Source organism: Vanessa atalanta, chromosome 13 (assembly GCF_905147765.1).
Source record: "Vanessa atalanta chromosome 13, ilVanAtal1.2, whole genome shotgun sequence".
NCBI lineage: Eukaryota > Metazoa > Arthropoda > Insecta > Lepidoptera > Nymphalidae > Vanessa > Vanessa atalanta.
The window spans coordinates 10850540-10875440 of NC_061883.1; the positions used below are offsets into that span (position 1 = coordinate 10850540).

Below are 24901 nucleotides of genomic sequence, written 5' to 3' on the forward strand. Positions count from 1 at the left end.
GCATTAAACATTTTGTAACAATAATCGTTGAGGACGTTAATTTTAATAGAGATACTAAATTGTTTGAAAATGTTATCTGTCAACACAACGTCGATTTTACTCTATGGATTTACGTGTAGAAATTGAACTGTGTTTCAAACTCTGGGGCAAATGTAATAAAATTAAGTTGTGAATAGTCCAATTGAGGATTAACAACTTGAGAGGGCGCTAGTGAGCTATTGTTTTGTTTCAACTCCGTGGTATTTGCGACCGTAAAATTATATTCTGTGCAAAAACTCAGTGGAACAGAAAAAAAGTGGTAAAGGAACATTTAAATCTTAACATACATTGTAGATAAAACCAACTACCAAGTAGAAATTGAGAAAATACAGTGTAAAATCGTGACCGAGTGTTTAAAGTTTCTGCGCATAATACGTCTACATATCGAGGAAATAAACACATGGCACATAAAGAGAATTAAAATTAAAGCAAATCGTGAGTAACAACTTATCATAACGCATTTTTAAATAAAACCGGTGAAATTATAACCTACAACAGAATGATATGCAAAATTACTCTTAGAAATTAACGCCACCTATCGATAAAATCAGGAAGATAGTCAACAAATACATAATAATTAGAGATCTCGTATCGACTAGTAAGCGCCGGATACGTCGAACTTCCGTGATTATCCACAAGAGGGCACTAGTTGTAGCAAAACTACGTCGAATTATCTCATTAATCATGGAAGAAGTTATGAACGCACTTCGTAAAATTCAGAGCGAACTCGACGCGCAGAAAAGTACTATCTTAGAATGCGGAGAAAAAGTAACTGAAACAGTTACTCAAAATATAAACAGCATACTAGAAGAAAAATTTAAAAGCTGGGATGAAAAATACGAACACCTGAAAGAAAAGTTAGTAAACCAAGAAAAACGAATTTATTTCCTAGAAAAGCAGGCACGAAAAAACAATGTCGTGTTTTTCGGCATTGAAGAAACCGAAACCTCATATCAAATATTGGAAAACATTATAACTAACTTTGTAAAAAAGTACTTCTCTCTAGACCTGGACCATAGAGACATTCAAGAAGTCAAGAGAATTGGTAAAAAAAGTGAAAGGCCCCGACCCATAATTGTCACATTTACTACACTTGGCACTAAAATAAAAATATTTAAACAAAGAAGAGATGCACTTAAAGAAACTACATATTACGTAACCGAAGATTACCCGAAAGAAATACTAGAAAAAAGAAAAGAGCTACAAGCGCAGGCTAAGATAGAGATGGAAAAAGGAAATATAGTAAAGATCATCTACGATAAACTTGTCATTCAAGAGAAAAACAAAACCACGGGAAACAAAAAGAGAATGCTTACATTATCTCCCGAAACACCAACGGAGAACGGATCAAAAACACAGGCCAACAAGAAAAATAAACACCACACACAAATAAAAAGAACTTCTAGTCTGTCTGAAGGAATAGTAAAACCAAGCATGCTTAATTTCTTAGTAAATAAAAATCAAAACAATACGCATGGCTCTCAGTTTAACAAAACTGACAACTTGTAGCAACTATCGCCCCCCTCCGACATAGGAAACATACATAACAGAACGATTATAAACAAACTACATCTTCCAACCCGGCTGGTCACCGTGGAAGATCAAGACCAAAACCCTTTAAAGATAAATTTTCAAACTTCCCCAAGACTACAAAAAGCGACACAACCACAAGAATCACTTAACCCTACAAATAAAACAAGAGATAAGCTTTACATAGTAACTTATAACGTCAGAACTTTATCCACTAACGAACGCTTAATTGAACTAAGCGAAGCACTCAAAGGAATTAAATACGACATAATGGGTTTATGCGAAACAAGGCGAATGGGTACCCTAATAGAAGAACACGAAAATTTCATACTATGCCACACGGGTCACACACCTGGTAAATATGGAGTCGGATTTATAATACGTAAAGTTCGAAAGAAATGGATTGAAAGTTTCATGGGCATTAGTGAAAGGGTAGCATTATTAAACCTAGACATTCAAGGTCAGGTCATGTCACTTATACAAGTATACGCTCCGACCGAAGCTGCTTGCGAGGAGGAGATGACCATCTTCTACTCGGATGTTAATAAGGCTATCGACCAAGCTTACAAGAATTATATAGTCATGGGTGACTTAAATGCCAAAATAGGACAACCGAGAAAAGACGAGTGCTTGATAATGAAACCAAACGGTTATGGGGAAAGAAACCAGAGAGGCCAGAGGCTAATTGACTTTGCGCTTGAACACAAACTTGCAATTTTAAATACTTTCTTTTACAAAACACCTAATCGAAGATGGACCTGGCGATCACCAAACGGTCTATACAAAAACGAAATTGATTACATTTTGTCCAACCAACCTAACCTCTTCCAAAACGTAGAAGTTTTAAACTTTAACTATTCGTCAGACCACAGGCCAATCAGAGCAACCCTGACCATTACAAAACAAAAAAAGAATCGCACAGGATATAAAGTTAATTTATATTCATCATTGAAAACAGAGCAAGAAATAGTAAATTACCAACAAAATATCGCATCTTACTTACAGGAAATAAATAACAGTCAAGAAAAAACATCTGTACAGTCTTACTATAATACCTTAACAAGTATTATAACCCAGAGCTTACGAGACGCTCGAACACGTAACGAAACATCAAAAGGTACGCATAAAGTCTTACAAGAGCGCACATTGGCACTTATCAAGAGAAGACAGGAGCTACAACACATTAAACCTAAAAGTAGGGCTACAAAAAACGAGCTGTCAGCACTATACAAATTAATAAGTAAATACATAAAACACGACTATAAAACTTACCGATCGAAGACTATCGAAAAACATTTGAAAAAAGCAGGAAGTTCAAAAAAAGCTCTGAAGGAATTAAGAACATATAAATACTGGATAGATGGTTTAAGGCGCGAAGACAGAATCGTAAACAAACGTAAAGAAATTATAGAGGTAGCAACTAATTTCTACAAAGATCTATACAGTGCTCGGGGAAAAGAATGTGCCGATCATAGCTGTGCGGACTCTATAAACGCAACTAAGAGCAGTACGATAACACCAATATCTGAAAACGAAGTCGTTCAAGAAATAAAAAAGTTAAAAATGGATAAAAGCCCAGGACCAGATGGCATTACGAATGAAGCTATAAAATTCGCATACTCTTCATTGACCCCATCCCTAACGTACTTATTTAACTATATACTAGAAACTGCTGAAATACCATCGCAATGGCTGGAGTCAGAAATCATTTTAATTTACAAGAAAGGAGATCCAAAAGATATCACGAATTATCGGCCAATAAGCTTACTCTCATGCCTCTACAAATTGTTCTCTTCCATCATCAACAAAAGAATAAGTGTCACACTAGAAGCAAAACAACCAATAGAACAAGCAGGTTTTCGAAAGAGCTTTTCGACAATCGATCACATACATACGCTAGAACTAATAATGGAAAAATACCAGGAAAAGCAAAGAGCACTCTACATCGCGTTCATCGATTATAAAAAAGCTTTCGATACTGTGTCACACTCAAGTATATGGAATGCCCTGTTGGCTCAGGAAGTTGAACATGAGTACATAGAAATAATCAAAAACATCTACAAGAATAGCACAGCCAAAATAAAACTAGATTCGAATGGTCCTACATTTAACATCAAAAGAGGAGTGAAGCAAGGAGACCCGTTGTCCCCAAAATTATTCATATCTATCCTAGAGTCAATAATAAATAAATTACATTGGAACAAAACAGGGCTCAACATTAATGGCAAATATTTAAGCCACATCCGTTTCGCAGACGACTTAGTACTCCTATCCGAATCTAGCACACAGCTTCAAACCATGCTTGATTCACTAAACACAGCCAGCAAACAGGTAGGACTGGAAATGAACCCTTCCAAAACAATGGTCATGACAAACAGCATAAATAGAAGATTATCAGTAGACAAAGAAACTTTGAAATACTCGGAACAATACATTTACCTTGGAAAACAAATAGGCTTCGACAGAAAACTTAACGAACTAGAAATAGAACGAAGAGCGCAAAGTACATGGAATAAGTACTGGTCGTTAAGCGAAATATTTAAAAGCAACATGCCTATTCATATCAAAACAAAGGTTATGACGTCGTGTCTCCTACCATGCCTCACCTACGCGTGCCAAACTTGGAAGTATACTTCTAAAGTTAAAAGGCAAATTATTACCTGCCAACGTGGAATAGAACGAAGCATGCTTAATATTAAAAAAATACAAAAAGTCCGCCATACCAAAATCAGAAAGGTCACCAAGGCAAAGGATGCCTTAAGCTACGCTAAGAAACTAAAATGGAAGTGGGCGGGACACGTAGCAAGGCTAGAGGACGAAAGATGGACTAGCAGGATAACAATGTGGCAGGGTCCATACGGAAAGCGTCTCAAAGGCAGACCTTATACTAGATGGGCAGACGAAATAACAAAAATTGCTGGTCCCTTCTGGCCACAAATAGCTAAAGATAGAGAAGAATGGAATTCTTTAGAGGAGGCCTTCACCTTCGCCTGAGGAGGGGTTCTTGCATTAAAATTTATTTATTAAAGTTTAATTTAAGATTTATATTTTATCACATCACATTTTTCTTATATAGCATAAAAATTAACTTTACAATTCTTTAAACTCTGTAAATGTGCAAGAAATAAAAGGCTTTTTATTTTTTATTTTTTAGTCCAATTGAGTGTCAAGAATTATTTTTGATTTTCCCTATGAACTCTCAATGTTTGAGTTGTTAAGTTCTAGTTCAAGGTTAAGGATTAACAAGGAAATTGCTACTACTATACTTGTCTTCAAAATTTAATTGAGTTTGTTATCTCAACCATACCGATCAATATCTTCTCATGCTCATTCGTGTCTTCTCCATCCTACGTGACATTGACGATATAATCTGTGCCTTGTCGTCACAACTAAAAGCCAAACTAAGTATTGAATTTAATTATTTTTTTTACTCAAGTTATTAAACGGACCACAGAAATACTAAGTATTTTTATTTTATTTTATTAATAAGGACAACTTACAATAAAATAAAATATTGTTGTATTGCTTTTTCTCGGCGAGTAGGTATATTATAGTTTTTGAGTAAGTAAGTAAGTAAGCAAGAGTTTTATTGGTGATAACTTTGAGTGCATTGAAATCGGGCCAACAGCATATATGCAGTGTGTATGTACGATCCGAAATGGCTTTGAGGTTATATATCTTAATCAATGTTTGCAGGTTTACGGAATTAAAGCTATAAGCTTTTAATCCGATACTAAATTGTATTGAATTGTCTGCCTGTACGTGGTACGCTTTACATTTAATATAATCCTAAATGCTTATAAAATTATTATTGGAAAAAATGGATATTGTCACATATTGTCTGTGGGCTTCTCGTGATTTATCTGATTCAGTCTGAATAAACCATGAAGCTGGCCATACTACCCTTTCATTTCTCCACCAATTTTAATTGCCAGTGATTATGTGCTGGTCCATTAGACCATTAATTGTTTTGATCAAACATCGACTATTTAACAATGATATTCTAATAAACTTAAAATTTTACTAGAACATCATTGCTATTTATCATATAGTACTTACACTAGAGGTTACTTAGTAGATATGTCACGATAAAATTTGTAATTAAAATATACTTTATTTAAATAGGCTTTCACAAGCACTTTTTTCTATATATATATAATATATATTTTTTTCTCTTTATATATATAAATCAACTGTCGAAAGATTATGAACGTGTTTCATCTGGAAAATAGACCACCTGATACATACCGTATGGCATTACAAAAGCGCCATTAACCTTGGGAAAGACGTTATGTCTTTAGTTACGTTTTCTCATTCAACCTTAAAACCGGAATACATTATTACATATTGCTGTTTGGCGGTAGAATATATTATCCAGACGGGCTTGCACAAAGCCCTACCACCAAGCAATGCACATACATACATTATAATATGAATACAAAATTAAAGATCGCCTTATAACTTTTTTTTTATCTGTTAGTAACGAGTAAATCTGTTTCTGGTCTGCCAAATCTTACGAGTGAATTTTAAATCACTTCCAACTTATTGACCAAAAACTTAATATAATCTATTGTTAAAATTTGTGTTTTTTATTTTAAATGAATTTTCATTTAAATATATATAATCCTTTATTTTTTTTCTATATCGTTACGAAATAAAAAGGTTTTATTTTGGGTCGTTCCTTCTCGAACAATCCCCTCATTCTCCAATTACAACCTATTCTTAATTCGAACATTAATCATCTCTTTCACTCATATTTTTGACTTATCATTCTATCCCTTTCGTTCACTAAAACGTTCCATTACTGCAATTTATTTTAATAAGCTAAGTTAACAAATCTGCCAACAAAGCCGAGATGGCCCAGTGGTTAGAACGCGTGCATCTTAACCGATGATTTCGGGTTGAATCCCAGGCAGGCACCACTGAATTTTCATGTGCTTAAATTGTGTTTATAATTCATCTCGTGCTCGGCGGTGAAGGAAAACATCGTGAGGAAACCTGCATGTGTCTAATTTCAACGAAATTCTGCCACATGTGTTTTCCGCCAACCCGCATTGGAGCAGCAAGGTGGAATATGCTCCAAACCTTCTCCTCAAAGGGAGAGGAGGCCTTTAGCCCAGCTGTGGGAAAATTTACAGGCTGCTAATGCTAAAAATGCTAAGTTAACAAATCTGCTATTAATTCATTATATTGATACAATTGAAGTTACTTTTTGGTATGAAGACTAAACAAAGCTTTGATGTTAATATAACACGTTTACAATTCCTATTAGATCTCTGCTGGGGCAAAGAGTAATTAGTCTTGCATTATAAAATACTTCCTTTTGAACGTCACTGACAAGATTAATATATTATGTAAGCTAAGACAAAAGAACAAGGGTATTTGGTCTGAGTATGTAAATCAGTGTAAAACTCCGTAAATCCTGCACTTCTACTTCTAGATAAACGTCTAATCTTTATTTATGTTACTTCTTAACTGATATTTTGTATGACATTCAGGTAGCCTGGGTTCTGTATAAAGTATGAAGTCGTGAAAAGAACTTTACAAGAGCTAGTTTTGTTATAATGAGTAGTAGCTTTACTTAAGTATACGTATCGTAGTAAAATGACGATTCAAAAGTGCTTGTAAAGGCTGTGAATAAAGTATATTTCATAAATTATATTGTAGCACAGGAGAAAGCCGATACACAGATCCTAAAGTTGACGAAGTGCCAATTACAATGGATGATAGTAATAATCAAGTAATTTAATCGCCTAGTGGACCGTATCCTTGCAATATACTTTATTGCAACGATTAAAACAGGAGTCTCTCTCTATCCCGCTTCAACTACAGAAATTTGTCATAAGCGAGCGAACACAAAACTACTGGGCATAGCAGCTAGTCGGCATTTTTGTTTGTACTTTGTGCAAAAGCCTAATTAATTTCCCATGTGAAGTATGTATCCTTTACTCTGCAATATTTATAATTACACACACACACACACTTACACACTTGTGGTAGCGCTTTAGCAGTACTCAATATTGTTGTGTTCCGGTTTGAAGGGTGAGTGAACCAGTGTATCTACAGATAAAAGGGACACAAAATCAATTTTTTAAGGTTAGTGTCGCTTGGCGATGTAAGAAATGGTCAATATTTCTTACAGTGACATTGTAAATGGGCGGTGGTGACCACTACCCGTCAGGTGACCCATTGGCTCGTCTGCCTACCTATATCTTAAATACATTTTTAATATATATAATATTAATCATAACAAATAAATCTAATTCCAAGACAATATTCTGTTTCAGTAGCGAAATAAACATCTTGTACGTGGCAAAGTACGTGGCACGTAGAACTTATGGAAATTAAATGTTTATCTATCGGTAAAATAATTTACGCTACAAAGCTGCGACATAAAACAATTGAAACACAAATCAATCAAACGATAGGTATCGCTCACTCGAATTGACATTTGAAACGAAACGGCGTGCGCCCAAATTAAACTCGTCGCGTTTCGTTTGTTTTAAAAACTTGGTGACAATACATTGACCAATTAAATGTTTTGTTTAAATTATAAATGCCAACTGTATGTATTCCAATATTGTTTCCAAATGAAAACAGACATTTTCTTCATTTATATACGTTATTGGACAACGAAATGAATTGCACAATTGTTGGATTTAACGCTATTGCATTCTCTGCCAGTCAACCAACGCTACCAAAAACGACAAGTCGGAAAATAAAAGAATAATGGAAAATAAACAATATCAACCATTTATACATAAATATATATATATATAAACATGCAAAACCACATATGTATAATTCTTCTGTAGATACGTGTTTATGTCCTTGAACTCTGGACCCTGAGTTAAGGTTCCAGTTTTTACAACAATAAATAAAATTCTTATCACACCCGTACGAAGTCGTGACGGACAGCTGGTGATATAAAAATATAAAAATTCATACGGATTCAGAATGATGAACACCAAAGTATTTCGTTAATATAGATTTTTTCCATAATAGCTGTCGCTGACGCTTACAAAGGCGACTACAGCAAACATGACCGACGATAAATCCAGAACGATTAAGATTTTACGTACTTTCCACTAAATAGAAATATATAAATAAATTTAGAATAAATGTATTTCAAAAAGGTAAATTATAACGAACAAATTATAGGGCAGTACCCTCGTAAATCTGCTTTTGCGAATGGATAGCGATTTAATTTGACAGCGATAAGAAGCAATATGGTCAAATTTACGAAGATTGAAAATAAATCGAATGACTGCCTTAAAAAGTCGATCAAGTGTATTTAAACGATCATTATTCAGGTCGAGATAACACACTGCGCAGTCAATTATTGGAAGTCGAATTTCCTTGTGAACAGGAAGAAGTTTTTAAGCCACATCGCATCGAATCGAAGTTCAAGTACAATTTTCCTCGAGATTTCATTCACAAGATAACACCAACTGGGAAATCTGATCTTATTCTTGATGTTATCGCCTGACATTTTCACTTCCAGCTCGATTGAATTCGTGTTTCCTATCTATAATGTAGTACCTGGGTGACCGAGCTACGCTCAACTCTAATAATTAGTAATAATTAGGAAATGTTGCGTTGTTCAGAATAGGGCTTTATATAAATAAACATAAAAAACAATACTTTATCTTAATACAAAATTTGAGCGAAATAGTCACCAATGAATATACAAGAATTGTTCATTCGTTGTTATAAATTATATTATATAGTATTTATGTATGTTTTCCTTCAAGGGTCTGTTCTCTCTCAAATATAAATATAAGAATGATGTTTATTATATAAATAAATAATAATAAAACACAATAATTAACTGCCTCTCACAAATTGAAAAGGGTAAAAAACCTACAAAGTGAATTCCCCTTCATAACCCGTTCACCTTCCCCTCCCCTCTCATTTACCTTCTTTATAGTTAAAATTTCCAAATTAAGAAAAGTTAACTTTTAGCACATGCTAAAAGTTAACTTAAGTACGTCATTAAACAAACCTGTTGTTGTTAAATGGTCCTAATTTCAGAATTCTAAACTCAATAAGTTATAGTAGAAAATCACGATAAAAAAAAATTAAAATAATTTGTAACGAATCATATTAAAAGAATAATAACCGCACTTACGGAACTTACTCTTAATTTCACAAGATTCTCATTCACAAAACGAACATACTAGCTAACCGTCGCAAAGATCATGTAACATTAAACAGTTGTTAATGCTTAATTAGTTCTGGGTTGGAGTTTAATTTAATATAATTTAACGAGTATACCTGTAGCCTATAAAAATTGGAGAAGGATAAAAATAAACAAAGCTTATATATATATACAACACTATTCTTAGTAGAATAGATGTATTTAAGTAAATACTTTTTACTTTCAAAACTTCGCCGATAATTAAAATTCCATTTTATGTTAATTCCTAATAAATTCCATAGATAATTTAAGAGCTGAACCAAACATATGCTCTCAATTTATAAACATTTGTCTTTAATCATCTTTTAGTTGGAATAGACATAATAAGCTGCCGTACGCAATAGCGATTAGTGCGGGGGTGACATTATGAGGAGATCCGCAGAGGAACTAAGATAACCGCCATAGCCCGAAAAATTGCCACACTTAAGTGGCAGTAAGTGTGGCAATTTTTCGAAGAGGCACATTGCTCGAAGAACCGACGGCCGATGGAGCCGACGAGTTCTCGAGTGGCGACCATGGACCGGAAGACGCAGCGTGGGTAGGTTCGACGACCTGGTGAAGGTCGCGGGAAGCTGCTGGTTGCGGGCTGCACAAGACCGGTCGTTGTGACGATCTTTGGGGGAGGCCTATGCCGTGTGAGTGCCGATCGTTAATTATAACTGCACACTACAGACGTTCAGCTTGAAAATTGTCTTGAGAAATAAATATTTCTTGTTTATATCTCATTATTTGAAACCTTATCTTCACTCGTGTGAAGTGTGTCAAAACAGATAGCTAATATACATAATTACATACATAACTATTATAAACCGGTTGCGCTAAATAGTTTCGACTTGAGAACCAGTGTGACAGACGATACCGGCGCGCGCGCGCGTTCGTTTACAAAAATATGTCGTGCGTTAAAGTGTTATTGTTTCTTTCGTTTGCGGTATTGGTTACTAGCCAAGGTCCGCACCCAACTGTCAAAATCGGAAATGGTATATTGCAAGGTCAATGGAAGGTATCCACTAATGGTCGTAAATTTGCGAGCTTCAATGGGATCCCTTACGCTCGTCCACCACTTGGCAAATACAGGTTTAGGGTACGTATTTTGAGCAAAAACGTTTTATAAAAATTTAATTAAATATCATTTTAATTACATAAATACGAGCAAGAATTAACATATTATCTTAAAACTATTTTAATAGTGCTTATCTAATACATTTCGCCTATTACAGACAAAGTAACATTAGTTAGCAATATAAATTATTCAAGTAAGTATCAAATTTATATTTTTACTTAACTAATTAATATTGCAGATCAGATATTAAACAAAAAATAACAGAATATTTATTTAATAATTAATCGAATTTTTACATATGGTTTTTAATTAAAATAACAAAGAACCGTAGTATTTGTTATAACGAAATTCAATTTATCATCGCTAGTAAAATAAATTCATCTACCTTACAACAACAGGAGTCACTTGAATAATAAAAAAAAAAATCTTTTCATTTAATAAACGAACTTTGTGAATCCAACGCAATATTTTAGTAAAAACCCTTTGATTTATTTGTTCCGCAATTTTTTTAACATCATGTGGCATTAAGAAATATTAACCAATGCTTACATCGCCAATGCCCCACCAACCTTGGGAACTAAGATGTAATGTAACTTGTGGCTGTAGTTAAGCTGGCTCACTCACCCTTCAAACTAAAACACAACGATACTAAGTATTGCTGTTTGATGGTAGAATATCTGATGAGTGGTTGACCTAGACTTGCACAAGCCCTACCACAAAGTAAATGTAATTTGTTGTTATTCAACGTTTTAAAAGTAAAGAAGAATGTCAACAAATAAAGATATAACGAGAATAATATACGAAAAAAATATGACATCCATTTATAAGGCAAATCCAGAATTTACTGTAGACCTTATTCCGTTATTGGAAACTCGTTGAACTAACATTTCACTTAAATATGAAACAGTCAATCAGATGGTCTTTTAGGCAGTCTGCCTAACTAAATTTGAAATACTAGATTATGTGTATTGTCACTTAAGTGAAACTGGTTACTAATACCATCGAAAGATTAAACACATACTAACAGGTTAAGTTCATAAAGGTTATAAAATAGTAATATCGTAAAAGTCCCGGTCAGGCGACGGCCTTATATCGTCTTACGGAGAAAGCAAGTAATAGATAAGTTATCATTTATATTTTAATCATTATTAGCTTAAATTTATATCTACTTATAAAATAGTTTGTCTTGACTGACGAAATTAACGAACAGCCAAATCTATTGAGAATAAAAAGCTGAAATATTGTACAGGTTTATTTCATAACATAAGCATTACCATGAAAAGAAAAAAGAAAATTTTCTACTTTAAAGGGCAAAATGGAAGAGGTAATTTTATATGAATATCGCCCGTACGAATTCAGGAACACCGCTAGTGTATTATACAAATAAACGCAATTCATAGTGGTCTGAATTTTTAGTTTATTCGCACTATCGTGCTCTTCGTATAGGGTTATGGTATAGGGTATGATTAATAATTATTTTGTTTCTATAATTCTGCAGATATTTTTAACTTTCCCGAAACATAAATTCAAGCTGCTTATTAATAAAAAAAAAACATTAATAAATTATAGAGATGATAAAAAGCGTGGAGCTAACACTGGTTGAACTTCTGGCAGGATATTATATTTAGCTGACATAACTTTGTATTTTAAATGTTGGAAAAGACTACAGAGGCTGTTGCCCTTTCTTGGTGGAATTAATATTCCAAACCGGTTGTAGCGTTACGTTTAATTCAGTTCTATAAAATAACGATTCAATAGGACTTGTAAAAACCTACTTGAGTGAAATATATTTTGACATTGATTCAAGTAACGTAGCAAATTGATCATATCTAAATTTCTATTTGCAGCAACGGGTGGTATTCTCAAGAGAAACTAAGTACCCAGAACATATACAACTAAACAAGTGCGTAATCTCTTATTTTTTCTGTTTGTGTAAATGCTGAAATCTACTGATACGTAATGTCATTGTTTTTTATTTAATATTTTTTTATCACACAGTCCATTATTGTGGCAATCCTGCGAACATAGGTATATAACTATATATACATGGACTACCTCAAAATCGTATTGTTTCAGTTCATTGACTTTTAATATTTATATCTCTTGTTGAGGGCTGCTTCATATTTTGCCCAGATGATCGGAATTGCGATTCAACGCGGAAATGCTGCTAGCATTTGTGCCACCATTCCACGCGATCATGATTTGTACAGTAACTTCTTTTAATTTTATTTGTACATTTTTTATCTGTTCCTAATGTAAATAGTGTTTATGTAACTTAATTTATTTATAGTTTATATTAACGGGTCACTCTGTGATCTATGTCCTATATTGATATAATTTTGTGAAGCAAACCAATTGTACAGATTCTTATCAATTTTGCTACTTCAAAGACGAATTATGTAATTTATACTTCGCAACAATATTATATTATATCTGTTGTAAACGAATATTTATTTTGTTAATCGACTTATCACCGAACGTATCATTTTGTATCTGTATTTGTATTTTGGATAAAGGATGATTTTTGGCGGGCTTTTTGACAGCGATGGCGTAAATTTGTCTGCCTTGTAATTGTATTAAGGTAAAAGTAAAAATTAACATTTAAATACCGTTAATACGAACGCACAATGAACGCAGATGGTTGTAACATTGTTTAAATAATTAAATTTAACTAATAAATATTTATAAATTAACCCAAATCACCAAGCTAACTTTAGAATAATGAAGTATTTTGTCGTTTTGAAATAAATTAACCTCTGACCGCTGCGACCTAAATGTATAAAGCAAAATAATAACTTATTCTACGGTTTCGTTTTAATACACATTATTATATATAAAATACTAATTGTCGCCCGCGACTTCACTCGAGTTTTAGGCTTTGGTTGTCATGTGTAAGGCAAAAAAAGTAGCCTATGTCCTCCCTTGGAGTTCAAATTTCCTTCATACCACATTTCATCAAATTTAGTTAATTGCTTTTGGCAGTGAAAGAGCGACAGACAGACAGAGTTACTTTTACATTTATATTATTAGTATAGACATATATTCTTTCAATTTTAGGTACATACATATATTTCTTTATTTCTGTTTTTAAGTAAAAAATTGAATTTAAAAAACTATATGTATCCAAGTCAATGAGAATTGCAGTCTGATGCCGGATCACCAAGTAATACTTTCATAAAAACAAAACACTATATTCGTTAAACAATTATAACAAATATTTGATTTATGGAATTTACTTTTTAACACAAATCTTTTCTATTATAAGTAATTCATATAAACATTTATAAAGCGAGTTCTTTGATGGTTACAGTACGTGAAATCACAAAATGCTAGTCGCGTATCCTGAGATTTATCTAAAGCTTTTGATTGTGTAGAACATAAAACCCATTTATATAAGCTAAAATATTACGGCGTTCAAGTAAAGCTCTTGATCTCATTGTTTCGTATTTAAGTCAAATGTTAGTTCAACAAGTTTCCAATAACGGAATAAAGTCTATTGTAAATTCTGGATTTGTCTTATAAATGAGTGCCATATTTTTTTCTTATGTTATTCTTGTTAAATCTTTATTTGTTGATATTCTTCTTTACTTTTAAAATGTTGAATAACAACAAACTACTTTTACTTTGACGTAGGGCTTTATGCAAGTCCGTCTAGGTCAACCACTCATCAGATATTCTACCGCCAAACATATTGATGTTTGGCGGTAGGTACTTAGTATCGTTGTGTTTCAGTTTGAAGGGTGAGTGTGAACTACAGTCACAATGTACATAACATCTTAGTTCCCAAGGTTGGTGGGGCATTGGCGATGTAAGCATTGGTTAATATTTCTTACAGCGCCAATGTCTATGGTTGGTAGTGATTACTTCCCATCAGGTAGCCCATTTACCCATCCGTCTACCTACGTCATAAAAAAATTAGTTATAACGATGTACACAATCCATTATCACCGATCTAAGATTCGTTTACAAGTTTTATTTAAAAGTATAAACAAAATACCTTTTCTAAAATTTAACATTTATTATAAAATGATCTTAATGTAAAGGATACTGGTTCGGACATTTTTTTTTTCTCTTATTTCCAAAAATGTTGCTGTTTCCACTGAAGTTCGTTAATGGCTAACAAACAGTCAAAACAATCGTTTGACAAACAAAGGAGGATGTACTAATGAAATTGTTTTGTCTTTCAATATATATACAGATTGTCATAGTATTATGTCTAACGAGTAGTTTGAGGTAATGCTACATATATTGAAACTATTTTTACTCTACAAAAAAGAGCTGTGCCGTCTATTCATAATCTTGAAACTCGAGACTCCCTTTCAGACGTTTCAACAAAAGACACAGTTGCGGTACAATATGTCTACAGTAGTACACACATTAAAATAACATCGATCAGATAAACTATGACTTTATCTTCGCTCCAACCGGCTCCAACGATACATCTTTTATATATTTTATTTACTACGAAGATTATCCAAAGTTTTATTAAGATTATTATTTTAATTAAATGACAAACTCATTAAAAAATCAACTTAAAGACAAGTGTATCTTAAACAAGATAAAGATTTTTTTTTTTTCACAATTAACTTAGGACTAAACTTATTAATTTGACGTACTGTACGTATATAAATACAAATTTGGTGCACCATTCAAAGAAATTTAACAAACTTACGTTAAATTTCAAACAGTTCCCACAAAACATTAATAGTAACATTTTATTTTTACGTTAACAAGAACGAAAACGTGTACGTAATGAAATCAAAAGTCACCATAAATACAGTTCAAACAAACAAACGAACCGACAACACAAAGCGTTCGTGTGTCTCCAATTAATCATGAATGAGGCTGCAATTGAACCAACGAAACCGAACGTTGTCACCTCAATTGTTGCAACCTCAGCCACACAGCCGCGCTTCAATAGAATACACGCTCGTATGCCTTTCCGAATGAAAATCAAATTTCATCTTGTAAATCAGGTTCAGATTGAAGTTGAATACATTAATGTAATTGTTTTTTATAAACAATCGCACGTGATCGTTACGTTTTAGGGTTCCGTAGCCAAATGGGAAAAAATGGAACTCTTATGATTCGTTATGTCTGTCTGTCCGTCCGTATGGCACAGCCACGTTTTCCGAAACTATAAGAACTATACTGTTGAAACTTGGTAAGTAGATGTATTCTGTGAACCGCATTAACATTTTGACTCAAAAATTGAAAAAAAATACAATGAATTTTGTGGTTCCCCATACTTAGAACTGAAACTCAAAAATGTTTTTGTCATCGAACCCATACGTGTGGGTTATCTATGGATAAGTCTTTGAAAATGATAAGGAGGTTTCTAATATTTTTTTTTCTAAGCTGAATAGTTTGCGCTAGAGACACTTTCAAAGTGGTAAAATGTCTGTACCCCCCTGTAACTTCTAAAGTAAGAGAAAGTTAAAACTAAAAATAATATATGATATACATTACCATGCAAATTTCTACCCAAAATTAAGATTAAGACTAAGTAGTTTTTTTTTTTAATACCTCATAAATCGAAAACCGCAATTTACCTTCCATTTAATCAACTCAAATATAAAAAAATGATATATTTCATAAGCATAAACCTTGTTACTTGCTGCTACGGAACCCTTCATGAGCGAGTCCGACTCGCACTTGGCCGCTTTTTTTCTATATGTCGCAGCGTCAGATAATTAAATACTTTGTTATCACTTATAGTTTTGAGATTTGATCCTGGATGGCGCTAGAGAGTTCAATCGCTGTCTGTCATATTAAAAACAAAAGATGTGAGCTGTCAAGAAGGGTGGTGTCGCGGCCTATTAAAGAGTGTTAAAATTAATATACTATTAACAAAACTAATTTACTTTGAATAAAATTTATTACATGAATATAAAATAATAATTAATTAATAACAAAAATACTTTAATCAATTTATGGTTTGCTTATATTATTACAAAAACAGTTTAACAATGATACGCCTGACCGTATATCGCCCTGCTTCCCGCCATGAAGCGTATGAATTTCAAAGACGTCTGACAGCTTAACGCATGACGTTCGGAAAGTCACACTAATTCTCCTTATAATACGATAATCCAGCTATCGATTCGTTATATTATTTCGTGAATATGTTTGACAAAAAAATATATAATCGGTATAATTTTAAATAACATAGCTTTCATTTCACCTCTTTCATAATAATTACTTAAATACATAGGTTATTTTTGTCTACACTTATTTATTAGTACATAAATATATGATTTATATAATAAATATATAATATGTAATAATATATTTTTAATTTACTTAACTGTGTCTGTTTAGACATAATATATAACGTACTTCCAACGACAAACCTCTTTCTTTTTAAACAAAAAAAAAGATAGTTTGAATTCTACATTTAAATAATTAAAATAACATTTTTAAATTAAAATCATACTACCTTGCCTTAATAAAGAACCTGAAGGAAGATTCGCTTTATAAACTTTAATGAGCTTGCTAAAACATTAGACGCACGTTCTGTTAACAATTTTGGTACGTTTTTCCAATTTTCACTGGATACAAAGATTCAGTCCTTGAAGCTACTTAATTATTACTTGTATTATTCTATATTATTATTAATAAAGAGCCGAGATGGCCCAGTGGTTAGAAAGCGTACATCTTAACCGATGATTACGGGCTCAAACCCTGATACGGGCTGATTTTTCATGTGCTTAATTTGTGTGTGCTGTATGAACGTGAACGTTATATATAAACACATTCTGTAGTATAATATATTTAGTATCAGCATTGCACCCGTGCGAAGCCGGGGCGGGTCGCTAGCTATTTATATATTACGCTTTATAGAACAAACTTCAATTTTTCTCCTCAATAAAGAGGGTAGAGGGGATGGTCTTCGCCCCTGTGTGCAGAGGGACATTTAGAGGCTCTTAGTTTTACACTTTATTATACACCACACGAAAACATTACAGGAAAATGCTTACAAGTAATTATTGTATGGCGGTCTTATTGCTAATTAGATTTTTCTTTTAGAAATTTTTAGTTATGTTGTCCAATATTTATATTTATATTTAAATTTTTAGTTCATATTGGAGTAAATTGGTGTATACTGTACTTTTTTTATATCATAGTATGTTTAAATTGTTAAAAACGATAGGATCCGATCATTTCCTAGACAAAACATCGGATAAAAAAGACACTTACCATGTTTTGGAACTTTGCCAGAAATTTACTGTGCCTTGGCACTGAATTGTAGTACACTTCCAAATTTTAGTCAACTGCCAACTACAACTCGCCTTTGATTGAAATGATAAAGCTTAGGAGACATTTGAACAAATGTTGAAGATTAATAGTAAACTTATATATGTCGGAGGAGCAGGATTGATCCGACATTTGGAAGACTATGTGGGCGTACAATGGAGATATTCACAAAATAAAACCTATTTAATATCGTCTAATCACTGTATTAATTGATTCAATAATCGTACACCACAATACTATCAAAGGATTACAATAATTCATCTCGATTAAGAGCAAATGGGTCTGCAAGCAACCATCGCATTCGAATCGCCTGTCAAAACATAACGACTCGCGTTGCCATGACACTTACAACTCCATTCGGGGTGACCCGCTCTTAAAAGTAAATCAACCATCAAACATTATTGCCAACTACTCGATTCATTAATTATCCAAATCAACAACCAAACTAACCACGCTCCGATATATATAACATTGTGAAGAACCCTAATATATTCACGGATATTTTTAAAGAAAAGGAACTAATGGTTGTTACACATAGCATACAGAAAGCTAGTTCAAATATGGGCGATAACCGCGATAAACACATGCTTAATCTTAATTCATAGGAAAATATCTTTAAAATCCTGCATCTGCATGATTTTGTCTGTATCCCTTATCTCAATACGAGAAGAGTCTTAACCACCAGTTGGACTTTTAGAGGCTGTTCCATTTTTACCTTAGCCAAAAATATTCTGTATCCGTATTAAAAAAACATTACAGTCACTAGAGGCGAACAATTATACAACGAAGACAAAGTTTTGAACAAGAAAGAGTAACTTCCTTTAAATGACTAAAGTTTCTCGCTTCTCAAATCCTTCTATAATGCAACACGATGCAATGCAGAGCAACGTACACCAATGCAACACAATAAATATATAATACATTTTTTCTACGTTACATAGAAAACTAACTTAACCGATATTTTATATATTTTCTAAGTTCTTTGCATCATAGACTTAAGTGAAACTAATTATGGAAAAATATTTCCTAATATACCAAAAGCTTTCGCCAAATTACATTTGATGGATATTCCACGAACATGTTGGAACTCTAATGGCATATTATATATAAACCGGGCAACAGCGATTCGGACTCAGGTACAAACAGACACTGATGTACAAAACAAATTTACGGTTGTTTTTGTCCTACACTTGTGCTAAAGGACTGCTACTTGCTAAATTCCACGATTCTTTGTGAATGTACGTGAAAGGTAACAAAACGGCCATATTTTTTGATTGCGTAGACTTAGGCTTAGAAATTATTAATTTCAACTTTATACCTTTATGCGTTGCTAAGAAAAAGGGTCTTAAAGGACAGACGAAGAAAAACCACGGAATGGAACCGCAAAAATGGTCGTTAGTACTAAATATATTTCAGTTTAATAGACTCCAAATCGTTGACCGATCACCATGAATGCTGACACATTTATGTATCATTTCATGGAGGAGGTTTTTATTATATCAACTTTATTGTGACTCGCCACTTTATGGCGCTTCAGCACTTCATCTTTTGTACCGTTCTGTACCGATTTAATAGTCATCCGTATCTGCATCCGTATCTGCCAAATGTCATCTTGAATTGTATAAATGCCAATACATTTATACAAATCAGGATAACATTTGGCAGATTTTGCTTGAATTTAATGTTACAAACCAAATAATAAATCTTAACAGACTAGTAATATTATAACAATTTAATGATTATTTTCCATATCACAGGAACCACAGCAAATGAAGCCATGGTCTGGAGTTTGGGACGCCTCTCGACCTCTCTCAAGTTGCTTGCAATATGAACCTTTTCTCAAAACAATCACGGGTAAGAATTTGTAATCAACTTATAAATACTTATTTTTTTATTGAGGACTTCTTTGTTGCTACATACCTGGTTCTGTTTGTGTTTTCATGAGTTATTTTATTACTTACTTAATTTTGAATAGCTTAATTGTCTTTGCATCCTTGATACTTTATTGAAACACAGCTTATTCCAATGTAAGTAGGAAAAAAGATAAACAAACCTTAGATTTAGGTATTTAATGCGATTTGCTAATAACTCTGCTATTGTGCACTACTAAGAGTTTATGATTAACATATCTTTATTAATAATATAAGTCTATTACACTTAACTACTAATTTCCAATTTAATTTTACCGATTAAAGTTTCGTCGACGTTCAAAACGCCATTTTTTGCAAATCCATAGTAATCGACCAATGATATCGCGTCAATTTGCTGTCAAATTAAGTTTATTTGGCTTTTCCCCTCTTATGGTTGGACTAGAGTATGCGTACGTAATTACTACGAACTTATGCTGTACAGTGCTGCCATCTATTGAATCGGTATAAAAGTAGAACCATAAGTCCGATGGCGACATCAATTACAAAAATACTATTGGTTTCGTATTAATTCTTGATGATTAATGAACACTTTTACGAACACGCCTCGAAATCAAATATTTTATATACATACATTTGATTACTAGACGTGTTCGTACTAAAAGAAACTAAAATTTTTGCCAGCGTTGTTACTCTTGTTGTTTTGACATGCATTTATTCCAGAACGAACTATTCATAGAATAAGTATTCTTCTAAGACTTTTGAAAGAAGTTGAAGATTCTCCACTCCATCTTGAACTGAACTTACCTAACTCTTTAAATTTATAATCTACCCTATTACACGGCGTAAATAAATGACTTAATAAAATGTTACTTAAATAAAAAGGAAAATTTAAAGTAAAAACCCATTACAACCCCAGATTTATATGTAGTGAAGTCAGTCGGCGGGCTAATAAAGATTTAAATTTCATTGAATATAATCCAAGGCAATTTCCCCGACTTTTGAAGCTTAAAAAATTAAATACTTTTCACCACAAATATTCATGTTCGTCAAAAACATTGTAAACATTCCGAACTCTGAATTTGATGAGAATTTATGTACACATACCTTAACAGAATGGCGTTTTATTCAGTGCCTGCGCGATATATTTATTTATGTGAATTCGGCTTTATTCATTTCGAGTAAATACTACGTATTGAGCAATACATCTTTTTCAGTGTTACAATATTTAAATAGTTCAAAATAGATTTTTTTAATATGGAAAACATAAAGGAGCACAGAAATATTTATACGAACTTAGGTTTATAGATTATAATTAAATAAATATCTATATGCATAGAAAAACCTGCGAATCTTCAATCCTATACTTTTGTACAAATATAATTTATCCATACTCAGTATTTTGAGCAAACCCGTCTGCTCAAAATACTGAGTATGGATAAATTATATAACTAAGTGGTGGGTACCATCCACTTAGTATATATAACACCAAGTTGCACTGCTTAGTATTGATGTGTTTCGGTTTGAGGGGTGAGTGAGTCAGTGTAACGAGGAACATAACGTCTCAGTTATCAAGGTTGTGGAACATTGGCAATACATCTTTTTCACGGCGTCTATATTTTTGGGCACTTGACCAATCACCATTAAAAAAAATATATTGAAATATCAGCTGGATAGCTCGCTCGCTCTAAAAACCTCATAGAGTTCAAAATGTTCGAGCGTTCATTTTGAGCGTACATATAACACTGATCAAGTGTCACCCCTTTTCATAACGCTCGTTTACTGAAAATGGACATCGAAGACGGCTTCGTTTCGCTACACTTATAATTGGTCATATGAAATACAAAGCTTCGTTCCTCGCTAACTTAGGTGAGCGCGTGACTGTATGGTCGTATTATCGTCGTAAAACCAGAGCGTCTTAATATATGTTAAAGTTGCCTCTGCGAAACACAGCTGTGTTTCGTAAGTTTTAAACATTCTACAAACAGCACCCTGTTCATAAACTGAACCAAAATTCGCTTAATAATTCCAAAACCAAAACAACTTTTTTTATGAACTTGTAATTACATCATTGATGTACATGCATAAATATATAAATATTTAGTTCTATAATAAAGCCTAAGTCACTCCTTATTGCGTCAACTATCTGCCAGTGAAAGTCCCGTCAAAGTCAGTCCATCTGCTCCAGAGGTTAGCCGGAACATAAAGACAGACACATAGACAGACAAAAATTGTAAAAAATGTTATTTAAGCCCGGCCCAGCTATAAAATTTTCGTCCAACTGAATGTTAGTTTACCGACTTTTTGACATTTGTTTGTTTCAAATGAACATTTGGTTGTTTGATGATTGCTTGTTTTGAAGTTTTAATTTATTAAAAACTAGATACGCGTCCCGTTATCGTACGGATATAATAAGGGTTTACAAAAAAAATGTGCCGTATACTTTTAGTATGTTATAAAAAGTATGTATTGACGTTCAAGCTTGCTTCGCACAAAATTTCATCAAATTCGCTTTAGTGTTATGTAATTGTATTTTTATTTAAAATAAACAAGCCGGTTACATTTTGGATCAACAATGTTAAACAGGAGTTTAATTTAAATATTCACCGTTTGATTAAAAATTTGAAATATACATTTTTTTTTTAATTATTTCAATAATGTGATTTAAAATCTCCTAAACTAGCCTGTCAAAAACAGTAATTGTCAATCCAATCGAACCAATACAAATCAAATCAATCAATTTAAACGTCATTTATATTCGGCTCACAATTTCGGCCTCGATTACACCCGATTGTATTTCGGTTTACTTGTTGTAATTACAAATATTTCACGGCTTCTTTTTTTTTTAAATATGGAAAATAATAAATCCCGGTCGTTTGTTATTAGGCAAAGACGGCTCAGTATTGAGACACGTGAATCTTAACTCCAAGCAATTCTGAATTTTCATAACAAATTTAATTCTTGAAGAATATTTTTTTCACTTTGTAATTAAATAAAAGGACGCTTAATTCGTCTTATCGTATTGAATTCAAAGTAAATCCAGCACCGGCTCTAATTACGACTTTAAATTTGAGACGCTTTGTATAAAATAATTGACATCGTTTTTCTTAAGGACTGACAAATGTTCCCTTCCAAAATACCCTTAACTATGTCTATTGTAATTTTCGTCCAAAATTTAAAGTTTTGCGAGCAAATACGTAACATTTCTTATCTTACTAAGTTGACGTAACTTAAACTAATAATTCATGGTCAAACGGCATGAAGGCGAATTTTATGAACGCATTAGACCCTAACGTCCAGGCTTGTAATTCATACGTGTCTCTAAAACGTGTGTACAATAAACAAATTATAATTATCGTTTAAAAACATATTTGCTTTCTGTATTCGAAATACGTCTGTCTGAAAATACTACTTATTAAACTATACAAAAAAACTTATACAAGAAGATGCAGTGTTATTCGGAAATATTATTAGTAGTTCAATATTATTATATAAGTATCTAATCTTCGCAGATGACTCATAATAATAAGTACAAACTATTTATTAGAAGAATATTTTTATCTTCTAGATTTATTTTTCAGAAGTTGTAACAGCCAAAACTGAACACAATACTTTGACAAGCCTTGGACATTACTCCACCAAACTCCCCAGATCTGTCAGATTTTCATTCAACATATAAAATTTCGAGTATCATTTATATATTTGTCATATCTATCTATGTTAGGTTAGGTTAGGTTAGGTTAGATATGTTATTTTCGTCTATATATTTGAGGAATCATCGAAGTCATCTGACGCTAAACAATTTTAAAAGTACTACAAACTTATTTGTCATCTGACTAATTTTATCAACGGCTTAAATTATATAATTTTTTCTTAATTCTTATAAAAGTAAGCTGTTATATACATTCAAACTACAAGCAGCTTATTGATATGCTTGCCGAATCTTCTCGATAGAATTCACATTCCACACCGGTACAGCATAGAACTGTCTAGACGACACGAGAGTTCGTTTTAAATTATTAAACATTACAAACAGATAATACCGTGAAAGGTAAATTTAAAATTATAGATTACTTACAATTTTAAGATTTTTGTCCCAGTGAATATGACGATGGCTGAATATAAAAAATCCGTTATAATCTCATTTTTAAGAGCTCCAGCCGTAGATGCACAGAAAATTAAAAAGGATTCTTGATTGCAATTCACTAAATTGTTATGATTTAATTTTAGAGACCGGAAAAAACTTACTGGCCGGTTAGAGAACGGTACTGCGACTGTATAAAAAAAATGAAAACTTAAACATTCTAATGAAACTAATGTATACTATTTGACATTAAAAAATTGATTTAAAAGAGGTTTTATCATTTTGACGCCATATGTAGACGAGTGACTGGCAGTTTACATTAAAATTAAAAACAAAACCTGTCATAGGTTTCGAACTTTTAAAAAATCTTTTGAATATACGCAGAGTTTCGCGGGAGACTAACTATTACAATCTTGTTTATGGAAGTACTCGTGTACATACAAACCACCTTATGGTGTTACGCTATTTTGTTTCCTGAACCCTTTAAATCTTATAATAATTAAAGTCAATATTACATATCCCTTTCTGTCATTTTACGTCGTTTGGTCATGTGCAGTACATATACAGCTTTAGTTTAGACTCGTAACGAATTGTTTATCGGCGCAAACAGTGAATTTGTGCATCGTTGTTATGCATATCTGAGGTTGTTCGGCTGTTTGACTTTATCTAAAGTGACCATTGTCTAGGACGACCAGTCAACCGTGCATGAGATTTGTACGATGTCGTAAACTTTGCTATCTTGCGAACTCCAGACTTGTTGGTAGGGCTTCGTGCATCTGGCTAGTTAATACGTACTCATCACACGTTCTACCGTCAAGCAGTAATATTTTGTATTGTTGTATTCAATTTGAAGTCTAAGTGAG

General features: G+C 32.9%; 2 protein-coding genes across 3 annotated transcripts in view; both read left to right on the forward strand.

The window, feature by feature from the left end:
* Positions 1-218: 218 nt before the first annotated feature.
* LOC125068047 lies at positions 219-1559 on the forward strand. Its single transcript, XM_047677023.1, has one exon. The coding sequence runs from the start codon at positions 724-726 to the stop codon at positions 1546-1548; it is 825 nt and encodes a 274-aa protein (XP_047532979.1). The 5' UTR covers positions 219-723; the 3' UTR covers positions 1549-1559.
* A 9036-nt stretch (positions 1560-10595) lies between these two features.
* LOC125068046 (venom carboxylesterase-6-like) overlaps positions 10596-24901 on the forward strand; it is a 34589-nt gene continuing 20283 nt past the window's right edge. For both annotated transcript variants that reach the window (XM_047677021.1, XM_047677022.1), the window contains exons 1-2: positions 10596-10850; positions 19844-19940. In XM_047677021.1, the coding sequence (XP_047532977.1) occupies positions 10659-10850; positions 19844-19940 (289 nt within the window). In that variant the 5' untranslated portion in view covers positions 10596-10658. The remainder of the gene's footprint in view (positions 10851-19843; positions 19941-24901) is intronic.